This window comes from Alexandromys fortis, unplaced genomic scaffold (assembly GCF_014885135.2).
Source record: "Alexandromys fortis isolate MF-2015 unplaced genomic scaffold, M_Fortis_MF-2015_v1.1 scaffold_10, whole genome shotgun sequence".
Classification (NCBI taxonomy): domain Eukaryota; kingdom Metazoa; phylum Chordata; class Mammalia; order Rodentia; family Cricetidae; genus Alexandromys; species Alexandromys fortis.
Genome location: NW_026067895.1, coordinates 21,240,266 through 21,259,544, shown reverse-complemented (window position 1 = coordinate 21,259,544; position 19,279 = coordinate 21,240,266). Strand labels below are relative to the sequence as shown.

General features: G+C 39.8%; 1 protein-coding gene across 2 annotated transcripts in view; it reads left to right on the top strand.

The window, feature by feature from the left end:
• The first annotated feature begins 3,029 nt into the window (after window positions 1-3,029).
• The window catches only part of LOC126512167 (protein FRA10AC1 homolog), a 29,049-nt gene continuing 12,799 nt past the window's right edge, over window positions 3,030-19,279 (top strand). Inside the window, exons 1-9 of one of the 2 annotated variants that reach the window (XM_050159782.1) lie at window positions 3,030-3,225; window positions 5,409-5,482; window positions 7,295-7,387; window positions 7,513-7,558; window positions 10,673-10,749; window positions 11,914-11,997; window positions 13,153-13,237; window positions 16,786-16,831; window positions 19,043-19,126. In XM_050159782.1, coding sequence (XP_050015739.1) covers window positions 5,409-5,482; window positions 7,295-7,387; window positions 7,513-7,558; window positions 10,673-10,749; window positions 11,914-11,997; window positions 13,153-13,237; window positions 16,786-16,831; window positions 19,043-19,126 — 589 coding nt within the window. In that variant the 5' untranslated portion in view covers window positions 3,030-3,225. Of the gene's footprint in view, window positions 3,226-5,408; window positions 5,483-7,294; window positions 7,388-7,512; window positions 7,559-10,672; window positions 10,750-11,913; window positions 11,998-13,152; window positions 13,238-16,785; window positions 16,832-19,042; window positions 19,157-19,279 lie in introns of both variants that reach the window. The other variant, XM_050159773.1, reaches the window with a different exon arrangement.

Sequence of the window (19,279 nt, the reverse complement as noted above, 5' to 3'; positions counted from 1 at the left end):
CCATATTCAGAGAGTCCGGTTTTATCCCATGGTTTTTCAGTCGTAGTCCAGCTGGCCTTGGTGAGCTCACAATAGATCAGCCCCACTGTCTCCGTGGGTGGGTGCACCCCTTGTGGTCCTGACTTCTTTGCTCATATTTTCCCTCCTTCTGCTCCTCCTTGGGATACTTTGGACTTTCCACAGGGCAGGGAACCCTGACTGCCCCTCAGACTGGAGAGGGAGGGGGAGAGGAGTGGGGGGGAGGGGGAGAGGAGAGGGAGGAGGGGGGAAATGGGAGATGGGGTGGGAAATGGGAGGCGGGGAGGAGGCGGAAATCTTTTTTTTTCAATAAAAAAATTATATTTAAAAAAAAAGAAGTTGCACCTTGTAAGAAAACATATTTTTATTATAGCAAATAAAATTACAATTTTTTCCAAAAAAAAAACACAACTTTGGTATTTTACCACCACCATCATCCCATAATCTCCCACCATTATCTCATATTTACCATAGCATTTTGTTGCTTTGGGTTACATAATATCAATGCATATTTACATTTTTGCAAACATCAATAACAGATCTTAAAGCGTGGGACCCATAGGTTTCCAAATACCATCTACTTAGGGTGTATGATAAAATACATTAGTGCTATTACTTTATATACTCTGTCTTTCCAACTAGCTAGTCTTTGAGATAAGGAAGCAGTTTTTAAACGTCTGTTTTCCTAATGACTGCCCCACCCAGAGCAAGTATTTATTTGATGGGTGTTTGTATCTTTTAATATTGAGTTGTAATTGCTTACTTGAGATTTTCCATCAGGCAAGTTTTCAGTCCTGTGTTGTTTCAATTTCAGGTGATGTGACCTAGTTATAGCATATATTTTGTCTTTATGGTCTCCAGTAGCTGGTGACTGCAAAGCAAACAAGGAAAGCTTTGATTGAATGAAAAATAGGCACACATATCAAACCAGAAGCCACTTCCCATAGAGCCATGAGCAGAGGGATAGAAGCTGAAGCATAGAAAGGCAAGCACTGCCCAGCTCCAAGCCCTTGTCGACTTGCAGAGTCCCAATCTGTTCTTCTCTCCCTCATGTGTAAAGCAAAGCATGTGTTGGAGAGATGGGGTCTTACAGTTCCATTGCTGTCCAGAGACACCGTGAACAAGGAAACTTATAAACTTATATTTAACTGAGGGCTTACTTACAGTTGTGGAGGGTGAGTTCATGACGATCATGGCAAGGAACTCAGCAGCAGACAGGCATGGTTCTAGATCAGTAGCCGAGAGTTCACATCTGATCCACAAGTTACAGGCGGCAGGTAGTGGGGAGATAGAGATGATAGGTAGATGGTAGATGATAGATAGATGGTAGATAGATAGATGATAGATAGATAGATAGATAGATAGATAGATAGATAGATAGATAGATAGAAAGAGACTGGGCCTCTGGACTTTGGAAACCTCAAAGCCTACCTTAGTCGCACACCTCCTCCAATAAGGCCACACCGACTCTATAAAGGCCACACCTCTTAATCCTTCCCAAACATTTCAATAAATGGGGACTAAGCATTCAAATATATCAGTCCATGGGCACCATTCTCATTCAAAACCACCACAGTTGGCAAAGCAGTTGAAAGACTGGCTGTTCTTTTAGAGGACTAGTACCCACAACAGATGGCCCAGACCACTCCAACTCCTGTTCCAAGGGCTTCCTACACAGTGTTCTGTCCTCCACATGTAACACAGAGAAGCAGGCACACATATGTACGTATAAACAAAAAGTTTTAAAAATAGTGGCACAGAGTTGTTAGGCGAAACGAAGTTAGCAGATAAAAGACACTTAAAAAGAAACAAGAATTCTAATATATGTCAAACCGGTATAAAGGAGATGGATATAAGGTGCAGATGTTCTTGACTTTATTAGTAATACATAAAAAACCAAAGTATTTTGTATTTAGATATTTATCAAAAATAACTACTCCACAAAATAACTCAATATGTTATAATAGTAAAGTATGAGGTTTCCTGTTGTCTTTAGTTTCTTAAGGAAATATTTTTATCACAGTATAGTTCAAATGCATCTTGAAATACATGAATTTATAATCATGTAACTAACAAGATCACACTTACTGCTCCGGGATGTATCTATAATTTACTGCCAGGAATGAAAAGAAGTCTTGAACTGATTGACAGAGATATTGTTATCTACTGTTTAGGATGAAAGATGTAAAAGCGAAAGTGTATTATTATGTGCCAGAATTTTTCTTAAAATGGGCCTGCTGTGAAAGCCAGTCCTATTCAAGGAATGCTTTAGTAGCTCCTTTGATTTCAAAGACACTGTTGGGTGCGAAGGACGAGATGGATCTCGTGGAGGGAGACAAGGTCTGAAAGCAGAATGGTACGTCACGGTGTATGAGCACAATGCAGGAAGAACTGGTGGGGATTAAAATAATTTAATTTTGCCCCCTCCCTTTTTTAAATTCTATTTTGGATGCCTTTTCGCACGTGCCAGGTCGCTTATTGGCCGAGAATCCGCCACCCTGTGAAACCTCTCCCATTCCTCATGTCTTCCTTTCCTTGCCAATTCGATTTCTTCAGCCGCCAGCACTGCATTTGGAACAGTATCTATTGTGTGGGTGGCGGAACGCGGAGAAGCTATTTTTGTTCTAATTATGAACACTGTTTTCCTGGGGGAAGAGAAGGGTAATAAGGCAGATCTGAGGCTGAGCCGCTTTCTGGGCGAGGATGCTCCGTGGAGGCGTTACTAAGGTTACTAGAGAGAGGACCGCAGGCGACAGGCTATTCCTATAGCAAGATATCTTTTCCAATGAAGGACGTGGGCTGGGCTGCGGGCAGTGCCACATTGTACTACATGTTGGATTCCCCAGAGGGAAAGGGAGGTGGCCCAGGAGAGAATGGAGGACCACAGCCTCCGCTTCCTCTTCCGGGCCTTTACTCCCGCTGTCCTTGTTTCCCCCGAGCCGTTCTGACTGCAGCACCAGGTCGGAGCGCCGGAGATCGGTGCCTTGTAGCAGTGACACACCCCTGAGCCGGCCGGAAGCTGCTCCCAGCCGGTACCCGTAGGGACGGGCGTGCGGCGGGCGGTGGCGGTGGCGCTGGCGGCGTCGCTGCGCGGCTCGGTAGGACCGGCACGGACCTGCAGCGGCTCGCTGAGGCCGTGGGTCGTCGTTGCAGCTGCCACGACTCTTGGGACGAACTTGCCAAACAGAGAGGAGCGGAAGGGAAGGGGTGTGTAAGGAGGGCCGTGGGCGTATTGCGTGTTAGAAGGGACTTTGAAACTGGTTCCTCATAGCTGTTGGTTGTAATTTTTATTTTGACAGATTGTAGGAGCAGCAGATACCATCCCCCCATTCTCTTTGCTTAACTCTAGTCGATTGATAGCATGGTTTGAGTGAGAGGATTTTAGTGAAGCTACTGAGTTAAGGTAGATTGGGATTGGTGAGGCTGCCAGAGGAAGGATCAATAGGGGAGTCAGAGCAGGGAAGTGGTGTCGGGGATGAGGGGTCAGGATGATCTACTAGTTCATATTTACAGGGTTTACTGTGCCAGATACCAGTCCCAAACACTTTAAGCTTGGTGACTCATTTACTCCTGCGAGGTCCGGACTTCTGTTAACCTTTACATCAGAGAGATTAAGGAATACTCTCTTTGCAAAAGATAAGCTAAGTGAAAAGTATCTGTGCCAGACCTTGGATTCGGCCAAAGCCCCAGGCTCCACACTATGATTTGTCAAAATATGAAGAAAGTGAGGATGTAGGATTAGAGGAACCGCTGTGATAATGTGTTGATCTGCTAAAAATTGTGAAGTTTCGATGTATAAAGGCAGCGATAGATGTCAGCCGGGGAAGGTGGGGAACCATGGCATGCAAACCTGTGCCTCCAAGCTTGGCTGTGGGCTTTAGCAGTTGGTGGGATAGGGAAGAGAGGTGAGTATTCACACACCCAAGTCTGGAAGTAGAATTACAGACTTCAGTGGCTGGACACAGCTACTTTGTTTATCTAATGAATGAAGTCCCAAGAGTTGCAGTCACATAAGGAAGGTCGTCGAGATTGGAAGCATCGTCCTAGCTGTACTTGCCTACACACTGGCTAAAGTTAATGCCAGTTTGCCTGCTCTGGTTCCTGTCAGCTGTAGAGATTGCAACCCACCCATACCCCTATTCATGTGTACCCCATGTTCTGTGCACTTGCTGACACAAATACTGAAGCTAAAAATAGTGTCACCTGACCTGGACTGGCTTCCTTCAGGTGTAGGAATTGAATATTGATGGCATCCAATAGTGAGGCAACCCATCTGTACCCCTGCTCATGTGTGTTTCAGGTTCTGTGGAATGCTGGAATCAGATGTCTTTTCAGACATAACTGATTGACAGCTGAGGCTTCTCACCAACTCCAAGAATGTCCATCTAAAAATCAGCAATAAAACTGACTAAGCAAAGGGGTAACGTGATTTATTCTGAGGAAACCTCAAGCAAAACAACTCATGTTTAAAAATTTAAGGGAAGGTTTTCAATTATTTGATAGTGTACTGTTTGCAAACACAGTCTGGTTAGTTGTGACTAACCGTATTCCCGAGACAAGATTTAAACTAGGGCTGTAAAAATCAAGTAGATCAGGTTAGCTATTTGCTTTGTAAAATTGGTTTTGCCCTTGACCCTTCTCATTCCTAAAATGTAAGTACTTGTTTTTAACTCGGAAAATCATAAGCATTGTTTATAAAGTACTTAGCACAGTGCCTATGACAAAATGATTATATAGTACTGCTTAATAAGAGACACTTGAGAAATACATCTTCTGGCAGTTTCTCCAGTGGTCAGCCATCACAGAGCATGTTTACTCAGTGGTACAGCCATCACACACTCACAACCACAGACAGCCTGGAAACTAGTTTCTTTCTAGGCTATAACCCTGTATATCATGTTGTTGTAATTATTGCTGTAGATAAACTGTCATGTAATGCCATTTGCACAGTTGGCATAGCTACACATGTAAAATGTATAGTTGAAGTGCTGGGCAGTAATGTCTCGGCTTTATAAAAAATTTTTGGGGTCTGTCCATGGCTGAAACATCGTTAGGAGGTGCACACTAGACAGTAGCTTACATTGTGAGTCAGATGAAGGTGACACATACAGCCATTTTGCAGCATCCAGTCTTAGGTTTCACTGTAAAGGCCAGCGGCTAATTTCCTTAATAGCAGTTAAAGGTGGAAAACGTTTGTGCACTTCTGAGCTCTCAGTCTGTTACTTCAAAGGCAATGAAAGGTTTAGATAGCTTCATAGCCATAGACAGCGATCTGCCTGCCTCGTCTGATAAATCCTGCGGCTGTTTGAGATCACGTACTTTTTACGCTTGTGTTTCCTGAATATTTGGCAGCCGAAGGTCTGCACAGCTGACTTTGTACTCCTTTGCAGATGCACGGGCATGGAGGTTACGATTCGGATTTTAGTGATGATGAGCAAGGTGGAGAATCCAACAAAAAGAAGAAGTAAGTCTTTATCGGTCTGTAGTTCACGTTATTTCTGGACTGACATGAAGGATACGTAAGTAAGTAGTACTGGAAGGTTTAGGACTGAGATTGCACATGGGAATAACTGCTGTAGCAAGTGAGCTTTGTTCATTACACTGCAGTAGACGGATTTACATTTGGAGGTAGTTGTGAAGGGGTTTATTGAAAGGGATGGTGGGAAAAGGAAAGATTCGCTATTGCATGTGTTTTGTTTTATTTGCTTTGCAGTTGTTAAGACTGTGCCTGAAAATGTCACAACTTAAAGGGGGTTTAGTTGCTAGTGCTTGCTTTCCAAGTGAGGTCCATGTGGAGGATGAATTGTAATTCAGAACAGTTGTGATGCTTTCTTGAACGAGCAGGTCAATGGAGGGAACTCCTGGGGAGCTTTATTGAATTGGAGGGACCAAGATCCAGCACACAAGCCTGGCTGTCACAAACAGGATATGTTCTTTTGTTGTCATTTTTGTTTTCTGGGACAGTGTTTATGTAGTTGAGGCTGACCTGGAATTCCTTATATGGCCCAGGCTGTCCTAAACTCATAGTCTTGCCTCAGCTTCCCAAGTGCTGGGATTCCAGGTTTGAGCTGCCATGTCCAGCTAAAGGCTGTCTTCAAGTTGCTGTGTTTAGGGGCATTGCTCTTAGCTTTTGGTGCTTAGAAACTTCATGTTACGTATTGACATTGGAGTGCTTGATTCATACTAATGGAGCTTAGAGAAGTTGGTTCATTATTCCACAGTGAGACCAATATGTTAGGTTCACTAACTAGGACTGAACGTTTTATAAGATCGTCAATCTTCATGAATAACAAAAAGAATAGTATAATTATGAAATACTATTAATAACAATGTATGTTTTTTAGATTTTCATTAAGAAACATTACGTTTGGTCTGAGGAGGTAATTAAGTTGGTAGAATGCTTGCCCCAGCTGCAGTAAGCAAGAATAGAATTTGACCAAATTTAGTTGGATACCATGGTCTAGGGTTTTATTTATCTGTATCAGTAAGGCTGCTCATTTGTGGTCAGTGTCCTTTATAGTTAACCTTTCTTTTCCATATTTTTTTTAATTGTTAAATCATCCTTATTCCTCCTTTACAGATAAGTAATCTAATAATAAGATTCGGTGGTAAATGATTGAGTCAGGAACTGAACTAGGAACCTGCTGGTTAGAACCAGCCATTTTGTTTTGTCATTTCCATTTTATAAGCATTAAATAAGAATAAGATGCAAAACGTCTTGTTAAAGATCAGCGAATCATTTAAAGTTAAATCTTTAATTCGTTGAATTGATGTGTTACATTTCTTGTTGTGAACCAGTGACTAATGAGAAGCAACTGAGAGGGGTTCAGTCAGGGAGGAGAACACCTGGAGGCAGGTGCATGAATGGGTACAGTCAAGCATGGGGGATACCTGGAGACGGGAGCGTAAAGGGGTACAGTCAGGGAGGGAAACACCTGGAGGCAGGAGCATGTTGGGGTACAGTCGGGGAGAGGAACACCTGGAGACAGGAGCATAAAGGGGTACAGTCAGGGAGGGAAACACGTGGAACCAGGTTATAAAACCGCCGTCCTTCTGCAGTGCTCCATTTCCCAGCAAGGCTCCACCTTCCTAAAAGAGCACCACCAGCTGGGGACCAAGTGTTCAGCTGTAGTTACAGGAAACTTTTCCTTCAAACTGCCGCAGCTGAGATGCAGGTCACTAATAGAATACTTGCTGCGCAGTCATAACCGTGCAAAGAACTGGGGTGAATCCTTCAAGAAAAACTAACTCTTTGAATTTTTTTTTAATACACTAGGACAGTTGAAGATGAGTTGCTACTTACAAAACCATTTCAGAAAGAAAACCATGGGAAGGTCCACAAGCAAGTGGCCGCGGACCTGCTGGACAGGTGTGGTGTTCTGGTGTTAGGACTTTCCTTGGTTTAAGCTGTTTTATAATCTTGGGACAAGAGGATTTTATTATGTTAATAAATATGGATATTTGAGTTAACTTAAGCTTTTTTTTTTTAAACAGGGAAGAAGCAAGAAATAGAAGGTTTCATCTCATAGCTATGGATGCTGTATCCTTTTTATAGTCCTGTTTTTACAACCAATAGAATATTTCAAAATCTGCTTATTAACCGTGTTTTCTAATTTTTAAAATCAAAATCTTGTCAAGTCAGAAGGACCAGTTTTATATTTACAGGCTAGTAATTATTGATATAGATATTTGCCATTTATTTTCAGGTATAATTCTCTATTGCTAATATATAGGAAAAATTCAGGGTAAAAATAATGAATAATATTAGTTTTGTTCTATAAATAGACTTTAAAAAGTCCGTGAACTTAAACAGATGTTCCAGCCTGTTCTTGTCAATCTTTCCAGATTTCCCTTCTCTGTTCCTGTCTTCTGTAGTATCATTTTAATGTATTCCCTTCACACCTGGTTCTTGGCTATTTTAAACTTTCTGCAAAACTTCTGTTTTAAAATTAAATCTGCCTGAGTGCCATCCATAGGCCTGCTGTCACTCTGCTCCTCAGGGGGAACTGGAGACCGTCTGGTCTGAGTTCATGGCCCTGCTACACTGACGTCACACTGCTGAGGGGAGAGTAGAGAACAGGAGAGGTCAGGCAAGACCCGGGGTGTTCTGGGTCTGCTCCAGGAGACTGAGAGGGAAGCATCACTCCAGAGTCATCTGACTCACTTTGTGTCATTCTTTCCCTTTAAGTTACTGTGTCCTAGGTTTTTTTTTTCTCTCTCTCTCTCTTACCTCCTAACCCATTGGAAGCTTGGCTTAGCCTCCAAGTGGGTCTTCTCTCCCATAAGCTTTAAATGTATCTTCTCCCTTCTCTTCACCTTCATTGTGGGTGTTAGGGCACTAGCAGGAATGAATGTCTTTCTGGCGTGGATGGTAGCGGTGTTGCCAGGGGTTTCTGTTGACAGAGATTTCGGTCCTGCCTGATCCTGCAGCCATTTAGTCTCGAAGCACACAGAGGTCTACTTTAATTATAAACTGATTGGCCTATTAGCTCAGGCTTCTTATTACTCTTAATTTGTCTGTGTTAGCCATGTGACTTGGTCCTTTTTCGGCAAGGCAGTTTTGCTTCCTCTGCATCTAGGTGACAGCTACAGACTGACTCTTTCCCCTTCCCAGAATCCTCCTGTTCTCGTTGCCCTGCCTCTACTTCTGCCTGGTCACCCCGCCTATACTTCCTGCCTGGCTATTGGCCAATCAGCATTTTATTGAACAAGTACAAGAAACAAACCTTTATAGGATAAAACCATTGTCTGCAGCAGAGGACCTCAGTTTTCTTCTGGGATGTTTAGCTACAGTGAAGTAGTTATCTTCAAAGTTAGCAGTCTTGCTGGGTGTGGTGGTGGACACTTTCAGTATCAGCATTCAGGAGTCAGAGGCAGGCAGGTTTCTAGATTTGAGGCCAGCATGGTCAGCATAGTAAGCTCCAAGAAAACTAGGGTTACATTGTGGGACCCTGTCTCAACACAAAACAACAACAAAACAGATAATGATTTTTCTAGAATGACTTTTAGCCTTTTAAAGGTGAGGGAGAGCAGGCTGTTGGTGAGGGAGAGCAGGCTGTTGTAATTGTTTCAGTCTGTGCTTAATTAGTGTTTTCTAGTTGCTAGCCTCACCTCCAAATCTGAGATAGATGAGGCACAAAGAAAGCCTAGGGATGTGCCCTTCAGTCACCACCTCTCACAGGCTTGTATTTGTTTTTATATATGGTGCCCAAAGTTGGAGTTGTTAGTATATGAGGAATTTGGAGGGGTGCGCCTTTGTCTACTGGTTCTCCTGGAAGCCAAGCTCCCATTGACATAGTTTTGTTTTAATAGAAGTTGTGTTGACCACAGCCCTGCCTCTTGCCTTTGACTGTCTTATACTAGCAGAGCTGAGCAGTGACAGCAGACATGAGACTGCAAAGCCTGCAAGATTTGTCACCTAGGTCCTTATGGAAAAAATTAGCTGCTCCTGTCCCATGCCCATTTAGTGGTAGTTGAAGAGTTTGAAGCCAGGCCTTGAGGTATTTGAGCTCCCCCACCTCAATTTCATGTTCTGATTAAGTGTTCTGTTAGAATACATCATGGCCAGTGAAATAACTGTGTCTTCAAGAATGTGGTCACAGGAATTGAGACAGCTCAGTTTGCTTGAGTGCAGAGAGTGCTGCCAAGGCTTCACAAGCAAATGCTAAATGTTCATATATCTTGTTACAGTGTGTGGAAAATATACATGGTTTTGTGGAATAAAAAAAAAAAAAACCCTGTGATTTATTTATTTATTTTCTTTTCTTCTTGAGACACTGTCTCACTCTGTAGCTTAGGCTGGCCAGTGTTGTAGGCAGCTGCTTGTTTGTTTCCTAGCTGCCCAGACTCCTGAAGAGCAGGCTGAAACTGTCTTAATTAGCTTGGCCCATTAGCTCTAGCTTCTTACTGGCTAACTCTTACATATTAACTTAACCCATTTCTATTAATGTGTACATCATGGCAAAGTTTCAGCGAGTCTTTCTTCCAGCATTCAGTTTAGTTTTCCCTGCCTAGTTCTTCTCTACCCTATCACAGGCCCAGAACATCTTCTTTATTAACCAGTGATATTTACAGCATACAGAGGGGAACAACACTTGTTGTTCCTCCTGCCTCAGCCTCCTGAACACTGGCATTATAGGTGTTAGCCACCATGCCTGCCTTCTGATTTCTTGTTTGCTTTTTGAAACCTTAATGTTGGTGTGACTTAGTTTTATAAACATTATATCCTATTTTTATATACTTTATCATTGGTTATTACATTGTGTAATAATGGACAATAACTTCTACTTCTTACCTGTAATTTAGAAGCCACAGTTTCTTTATTTGTAATATTATTAGACTGGATAAGAGAATGGGGTTGTGTGCAGTCTAGGAACAGAACAGAAAGCTCCCTCTTCTCCCTGATGGTTGTACATTTTTATCACAAGAATAATGTGTGCATGAAGATTCCAGATACTACAAGTGATACGCACTTGAACTGTTTTCAGCAGAAAGTGAAAGTCTGTCATGCAGTTGTCTGCCTGACATTTGAAAATGCGAGATGGACTCACGCCATTCTTTCTTTCCATTTAGTAATGTATCTCTCATTTAGTAATATATTCCAATGCCACAGTTTTTGAACAGTTATTAAGATCCTTAATGTTTTGCATTTCAGTATCAAAGGCACACGAAGTTTGTAAATGACTATATTTTGTACTATGGTGGCAAAAGGGAGGACTTCAAGCGCTTAGGGTAAGTGTTGTGAAGTTTACATAGAATGTAGGGCGAGTATGGATGGTTTTCTAGGACCTCTGTTATATCCTCCTTGGCAGCAGGCCTCAGGCAGCTTCCTTATCTGTCGAGGCAAGAGTGCTGTGGGAAGTACCAGTGTGTGTGGGAAATACACTTGTGTCTTCTTGATGAGGAAACTGTAGTGTCCAGGATTGCTGGACTGTAAAAAGAAGAAGGCAATGTCCAAGAGACTCTCCAAACATTAAGGCTATTTCTGTTGCTCTTGGTTGCTCTCCGAAGGTTGAAGGGAAGTCCCTACTGAAGATATCAGACACTTAGGACACACGATTCATAAAAGGATCTGAAAGGCTCCTTCCCAAACCAGAAAGTGCCATGCGAGTGTCCAAAGAATGGATGCAACCAATAATTGTATACATCTGTGTGTGTGTGTGTGTAACAGTTGGAAAGGTGGCTGTGAATTTGAATGAGAGCACTTGGGAAGGTATCTGAGAGGGGCTGGAGGGAGGAAAGGGGAGGATAGAAATGATGTAATTATATTTATAATCTCAAAAAGGTAAAAAACATTAATAAAAAGGTAAGACAAACTAGAAACTTCACTCTAGAATTTCCACACAGAAAATTTTTCCTGTGTCGAGGCTCTTGTTCTTGCATGAATTTCCTCCTGGGTAGTAGGCCCTAAAGACTTCAGCACACTTTATTAGCTGTCCCACTCTGATCCCCCATCCACTGAGCCCTCTGCTCAAGTGTTTCTTCTGCTTCCATGCTGAGCATCTATTTCTCTTCCTCCTTTACTGGTCTTCCCAGGAAACTGGTGAAAAGATGTAGCATTGCATATCATCGAGGGCTAGTCTCTTGGGTCTGTCTCACTTGTTGTTATTCCTGTTTCCTCACTTAGAGTCTATTCACTTTCTCATTCTTGCTTTGGTGACCCCTTAATTGTATAATTAGACCCCTTAGAAATGATTGAATTTGTTTTTCTACTGAGCTTGCTCCTTTCTTGCATTTTCTTAGTTTCTGAAAATACTGAAATAGTTGTTTTATGTAAAAATTTCCAAATAGAATTGTACTTTTATCTATATTTTTATTCAAGGTTTCAAAAATTTTAGCACTATTTAATCTAAATCTGACTTATTTTTGTACTAAATGAAAATTTTTGCTTCCTAGGGAGAATGATAAGACAGACCTGGATGTTATACGAGAAAACCATAGATTCCTATGGAATGAAGAGGATGAAACAGATATGACTTGGTAACTTTATTACATTTTATTTATTTACTTTGTGTGCATATGTGGATGGAGGTCAAATGACCACTTGAAAGAGTTGGTTCTCTTTTTGCAATGTGGTTCCAGTGTTCAAACTCAGGTCAGCAGATTGGCAGGAGCTGTCACTGGTTAAACCGTGTTGCCATTTTGATGGCTTGGAAATTTCAACCATTAACTTCTAGTGAAGCAGATGTTTTAGTCTTGTATTTTTTTTTTTTTAAGATTTATTTATTATGTATACAGTATTCTGTCTGCATGTATGCCTGCAAGCCAGAAGAGGGCACCAGATCTTATTACAGATGGTTGTGAGCCACCATGAGGTTGCTGGGAATTGAACTCCGGACCTTTGGAAGAGCAGACAATGCTTTTAACCACTGAGCCATCTCTCCAGTCCCAAGTCTTGTCTTTCTTATTCTGTTTTCTCTTTGCTTATTACTTATTAAATATATTATTATTTTTATTTGTATGTGTGTGTGTATGTGTGTGTCTGTGTATGTATATGCCACATGTATGTGGGAACCCGTGGAGGCCAGAAGATGCTGATTCCCTGGAATTACGGGTGGTTGTGAGCCACCCAGCATGTGTTGGGAATTTCAGTCCATTCTCTTAGTCTCTGAGCCGTCTCTCCAGCACCAGTCTACACTGTCTTAGTCATCATTGGTTCAGGGCGTTCAACTCTTTATAGGACAGTTTCTAAATCAAGGATAGAACTTAACTTAAAGACTCTTGACTCTTAAATGTTAAATTTCCTCCAGTAATCTTTGACAATATTAATTCTAATTGTTTGACCCCCATCTTCAAAAATAATTATTTTATTGTTGTCTTATAATAAGATATTTTATGTTTCTTATAAAATGTTTTGAATACTTTGGGAGAAAGAAGTCATGAAAGTGCTATTCAAAGTCCAGATATCACAAAGGGTAATGAATGAAGAGTAATTCTATTTCTCATTTCCCCAAGTCCTTCAGTTTCCAAGAGACTTGCCATTAGCAGTTCATCTCCAGATAGTCAGCACATCTGTCTGCGTTAGGCCTCTTTTAACATTAATATTTATATCATAAGCTACCTATTTGATAATGTTTCAAAGCAGCAAACTGGTTGGATTTCTAAATGTATGCTACATACTTTTTATGGATTTAGGGAGAAGAGACTTGCAAAGAAATACTATGATAAATTATTCAAGGAATATTGCATAGCTGACCTCAGTAGATACAAAGAAAATAAGGTATGTCCTGTGAATATTTATAGCTGGAGCTCTTGTTCAAGTACAACATTAATTTTTATTAACCACTATGACCCACATTATTCTTTCATGGCACTGATTTGAGTCTGTTATCTTGCACTTTGAAATATCATTATGACTGCTTAACTTGTGCGATCATGGGACTTAAAAAGAATCTATGGAATTTATGAAGGATGGGGTGCTTTTTGTTTGTGAGATAACCATAAAAAGCCTAAAGTTACACACAGCTGGCAATTGGATCCTATCCGGGCTCTCATCTTGAGCCTCTAGTGACTAAACACTGCAGAATGATGTCTCATTCACAGATCATGTTTGAAATGAACGGTTTTGATTGATTGACATTTATGGAGTAGCAGATGCACTTTTGTTACATAAATATTTCTATTTTGGTGAAATTCACTTTCAGTCAGTGCTAATTAGTCGTTGCAGATTCCCATTTCTACTTTACATCTTTAATTAATATTAAAGCTATTTTTATTCCTAGCTCAACTTCCACAGGAACTAAAAAAGGTATTCTAGGAACGGGTAATCTCAGTCGGAAATGCGAAAAGAAGGAATACATGTTGGGTAGTGCATATTTCTGTCTACTAAGAAAACAACTATTTGTAAACAGCTATCTTAAAAGAAACTGCAAGGAGTTCCTTTTCATTTAGTTTGGTCTCTTTAGTGTTTTTAGTTTGTAAGTTGTTTTCTAGTTCTGTATAGACAGTAGCAATAATTATTTGCATGACCCTGGCCGCTCAGTTTCTTGCAGGTTAGTTGTGGGTGCTGCTGCAGAGCTCCTGTCTGTACCAGTTAGTTATCGTAACTAATCTGGAATCCCCACGGCACTGCTGCTCAAGTCTGAAACACCTTCTTTCCAGGGATACATGGCAGTGGCTTTCCGCCATGGCTTTTTATGGATCACTCCAGTTTTTGTTGAAATTGAACTGGAAGCAGTATATAGTGACTGCCCTTCATGAAGAGCTGCAGTCTAGTCGGATGTGATAGTGGAGGACATAATCCCAGCATTCAAGAGGCAGTGGCGGGGTGGTGAATTCAAGGTGAGCTTAGGCTGCAAAACAAATGTGAGGGAGATCCTCCCTCAAAACAAACAAATAAACAAATAAGAAAATGAACTTGTGGTGTAGTTGAGGAGAACAGATATACACAAATAAAAGTTAAGTGTTTAAGGGCTCTATTTAAAAAGTATTAGTAGATGTATCCTGGCATACTATGTTTAAAGTGTTGCAGAAAGTGGTCCAGTGTTAGGATGCATTTGCTCTTAACTTTGTTTACACAGATAATGCTTTATTCACTTAACTAACCAGCTCTTAATTCAATGTCTTCTCTCCCCCCTTCTAGTGATATCTACTCTCTCACTCTGTATGTGTACACACACGTTTATATATGTGTATGTGTGTGTATACATATATAGAGAGAGGGGAGAGAGGAGGCACTTCTAGTGACTTCCTTTTTCCACATTTCTATATCTTTCTTTGAAAAAAATTTTCACGCCTTAAAGTGGAGTGCACTCGGGAGGCAGAGGCAGGCAGATCTCTGCGTCTGAAGCCAGCCTTGTCTACATGGTGGGTTCCAGGACAAGATAGAGTTTCTGTCTCAAAAAACCAAAAAAGAAAAAGAAAGGAAAACTTCATAATTCAGAATATATTTGGGGGCTGGAGAGATGGCTCAGAGGTTAAGAGCACTGATTGCTCTTCCAGAGGTCCTGAGTTCAATTCCCAGCATCCACATGGTGGCTCACAACCATCTGTACTGAGATCTGGCACCCTCCTCTGGTATGTGGGCATACATCGAGGCAGAATGTTGTATACATAATAAAATAAATAAATCTTAAAAAAAAGAATATATTTGGATTAGTCTGTCATTTAAAATTAGATTCAGACACAAGAAAAAGATAACTTTTTAAAATATTTTTTTTATTCTGTATACAATATTCTATCTGCATGTATGCCTACAGGCCAGAAGAAGGCACCAGACCTCATTACAGATGGTTGTAAGCCCCCATGTGGTCACTGGGAATTGAACTCAGGACCTTTGGAAGAGCAGGCAATGCTCTTAACCACTGAGCCATCTCTCCAGCCCCCCCAAAGATAACTTAAAAAAAAATATTTTTTCCTTTTAAATAAAAAAGGAAAGAACACTGCCCTAAATGAGCCAAAGGCTATTTTTCTTTCACAAAAATTTCAAGTGTACAGAATCTGTGTTGCAGGAAGCAGGATTCAGGACCAACCCTTTAGTAACTGCAGCTTGAATCCAGCAAGAACTGGTATCAGGAAAGGGTATGAGGCTACAGAAGTTACCTCATATGATAGTGTGGTTCCTCATTCCCCATAGATTACAACTTTCTTGATGATGGATATCGCTTTGTAAAGACTTACTTGTTTTTATCTTCTGTGTATGAATGTTTGCCTGCACATATGTGTACTATGTGGGTGCTTGGTGCCTGTGGACACCAGAAGAGGGTGCCAGATCCCCGGGACTGGAGGAACAGATGGTTGTGATCCACTCTATGGATGCTGGCAATCAAACCTGGGTCTTCTGCAGCAGCACTAAGCACTCTAAACAGCTGAGCCATTTCTTCAGTCCCCCTCCCCCATTTTTTAAAAAATAAGATTTAACGGACATTATTTTTAGAATTACCTGTTATCCTCATTTGAATACCACATCCAATAAACGGGTGTTTAATAAGTATATTTGTTAAATAAATTAACTTAAGGAAAGGTTTGGGAAACCCTTGCTAGTAATGCACTTGATTTGATGCTTCAGCAGACAGTCCAAGCGTGTTGAATGGTACACAATCTCTGCACTCATATATAAGTTTAACCACAAAATGAAAGGGGGCTATCCTCAAATTTTTACTTTGTTTTTCTTTGCAGACTTGGAGGATTTTATTTTTATGTGGGGTTTAACTAGAATGTTTTGACATTCTTTTGTGTCTTTATTTGCATTTAAGATATAAATTTGACAAAAAAGATTAAATCTTAATTGTTCCTTTTTCCTTCTTTTTAAAAAAATGTGTATGACTGTTTTGTCTGCATGTATATCTGTGCAGCACATGTGTTCTGTACTCGTGGAGGCCAGAAGATGTCAGATCCCCTGAGCTGGAGTTGCAAGCAGTTATGAGCTACGACATGGGTGCTGGGAGTGGAACTTGGTTCTCTGTAATCGCAGCCAGTGCTCTTAAGCACTGAGCCGTCTCTTGAGCCCCTGGATTCTTTCTCAGTACCATGATCCTACAGGGTTAACCCGTTGAAATACTGTCCTTTGCCATAACCACAACCCCTAATATAAATGCAGGTGTTTTCCTGCCTTGACACCTGTAACTTGTAGTGGATTTTAAAAGTCGTTTTTAACAGAGGTTGGTGATTGTTCAGAGGTATTTCAAATTCCTGTAGAAAGAGAAAAAGCCATCACCTTGAGAATTGGGTTTATTTTTCAGGTTGAAAATGTCGTCATCCATGGCCTTATGTTTAGATGTGCATATGTATGTAATTTAAATTTTATGCTTACATTTATTTTCATGCCAGTTTGGATTCAGGTGGAGAATAGAGAAAGAAGTCATCTCAGGAAAAGGTAACTTTTTTAAAATTATGTTTTAATAGAACACAGCTTATCTTGTTATATAGAATTGAAATCATTGGATCAGATTTTTTCTGTTATAGACAAACTATTATCTATAAAATTATGGAATATGTATTTCAGATAAACACTTTCATGACTTTTCCTTTAGAATTTGACCTTTAGAATATTTGAGAATATGTAGAAAATGTTATGAGAATTAAAGACTTAATAACAGGGAATAAGTGAGTGTTTGATTACCAATTAAAATAAAATATTGGCAGTACTCTATTCCAACAGAAATCAACATTCTTTGAAAGTAGAAATTAAGCATCAAATGTGAACCCAATAGAAGTTTTGTACAAACTAGTTCTGGATTGAGCACAAATATTTAGTCTAGTATCAAAAGATCAAGCATTGAGAGCCGTTCAAGAACACTGTAGTTCCAGGGGATCCAACCCTTCTCTGGCCTCTCCCAGCAGTAGGCATGCCTGGGATGCACACATACACAACACTAATAAACATTTAGAAATAAGGCAGTGTAGACATTCTCTTAAGATTACATTTTCTTTTATAGTTTTGTCTAACGTAAGAGATCCTGAAATGTCTTTCACTAATAAAAATGTCTGTGTTAATTTTGTCAAGTATAATTTTTAGGAGAGTATATAAAACTGCCTTTAAAAAAGTTGGTGGGCGTTTTTCTCTAAGGTCATGAGCGTAGGACTAGTTGGGGTGGAGGGCAAGCTGTTGCTCTGTTAAGATAGAATGTTGTGGTTGTTACTTAACAGCCATTACTAAACATACTAAATAAACATGTGCATGTTTAATTTGGAATGAATTATAAAGTCATTCTGTGACTCCCTTATATATGCCATGGCATAACACGTATACACACATACATGATAGATAGATAGATAGATAGATAGATAGATAGATAGATAGATAGATAGATAGATGATAGATAGATCATGTATACACACATAGATAGATAGATAGATAGATAGATAGATAGATAGATAGATCATGTATACACACATAGATAGATAGATAGATAGACAGACTAAATAATTAAAAATATGTATTAAGTTTGTCATCCTCTGCTGCACAGTAAGTTTGAGGTTAGTCTGGGCTACATGCAATAGATTATGTTTCAAAAAGCTGAGTTATGAATTAGCCTTTTAGATATTAATGTTATAAATTCACTTTGGCGGTCTTTTGCATTTTATGAAAAGGATTTTGTGGTTTCTGTTTGTTGCTTAGTGTAAATTATTGTGGTGGAAATTGTTGTATAAATCATTTTTAGTTTTCTTTTTCTGACAAAATAGATAATTTTTAGTTGTCTCTTCACCTCCAGATCATCAGTTTTTGTCCTGGTTTAGAAGTTTCAGATATATGATAAAACAGTCAGATGTTAAAATTTAGTATGTCAGGTTAAGGTTTTAAAATGTTTTTTATGAACATTTTGCTAGAACTTCAAGTAAAGAATGTAATAATACTTGAGAACATTAATTTTAATATTGCCATTAAGACTAAGGACTCAGATCTAAGAAGAAATATTTTGGGAATGATTTCTCCTTCCAGGGTTTTAGTGAGCACACTTCATGTTTTCACTTTCCCAAGTGCAAGATTTTCTAATATGGACTCACTACATTTCTACCTAAATAAACAGTTTTTCATCAGGAGTTCTATGACTGGTTTTTGTTTGTTTTTGTTTTTATTTTCTTTCCTTTAAAAGTTAGCTCTTGAGGTCTGGTGACACAGTCTGATGGTTCCAGCTACCATTTGGGTGATGAGACAAGATGTCTATAAGTTCAACTTTGACCTATAGAACAAGTTCTAGGTCAGCTGACGCAATGTTGCAAGCAAACCAGCAAGAAACAAAAGAGCAGGGATGTGGCTTAGTGGTAAAGCACGTGCTTAGCAGGTACACGACCCTGGGTTCAGTTGCCATCACAAAAGGAAAAACCCAAATAATCTCTGATTTCATACAGCATCATATATGATGCTATAATTATTATGGTCAATTATTTTTAATAATAAGCTTTGTTACAATTAATTATATATTTTTGAGTATTTATTTTGCATCCTATTATATTTATTATTTATTTTACAATTTTTAAAAGAAGGTTTTAGATGTAATAGGTTTGTAGGGTTAAAGTTCAGAGGTCATAGGTTTGTATGCCAATAAGTCGTGTGTCCTGGCTGATAGTCCTTTCCTTTTTGCAGGTCAGTTTTTTTGTGGAAATAAACGTTGTGATGAGAAAGAAGGCTTGAGGAGCTGGGAAGTTAACTTTGGGTATATTGAGCACGGTGAGAAGAGAAATGCACTTGTTAAATTAAGTAAGTTGAGTTTAGTGGAGATGTGGCGGATTTCTTCCATGATAATCTTTAATTTGGAATTGGAAAATGTGTAGATTATTTACAGTTCAATTTTAAAAGATTCAATGCTTCTTCCTGAAAGTG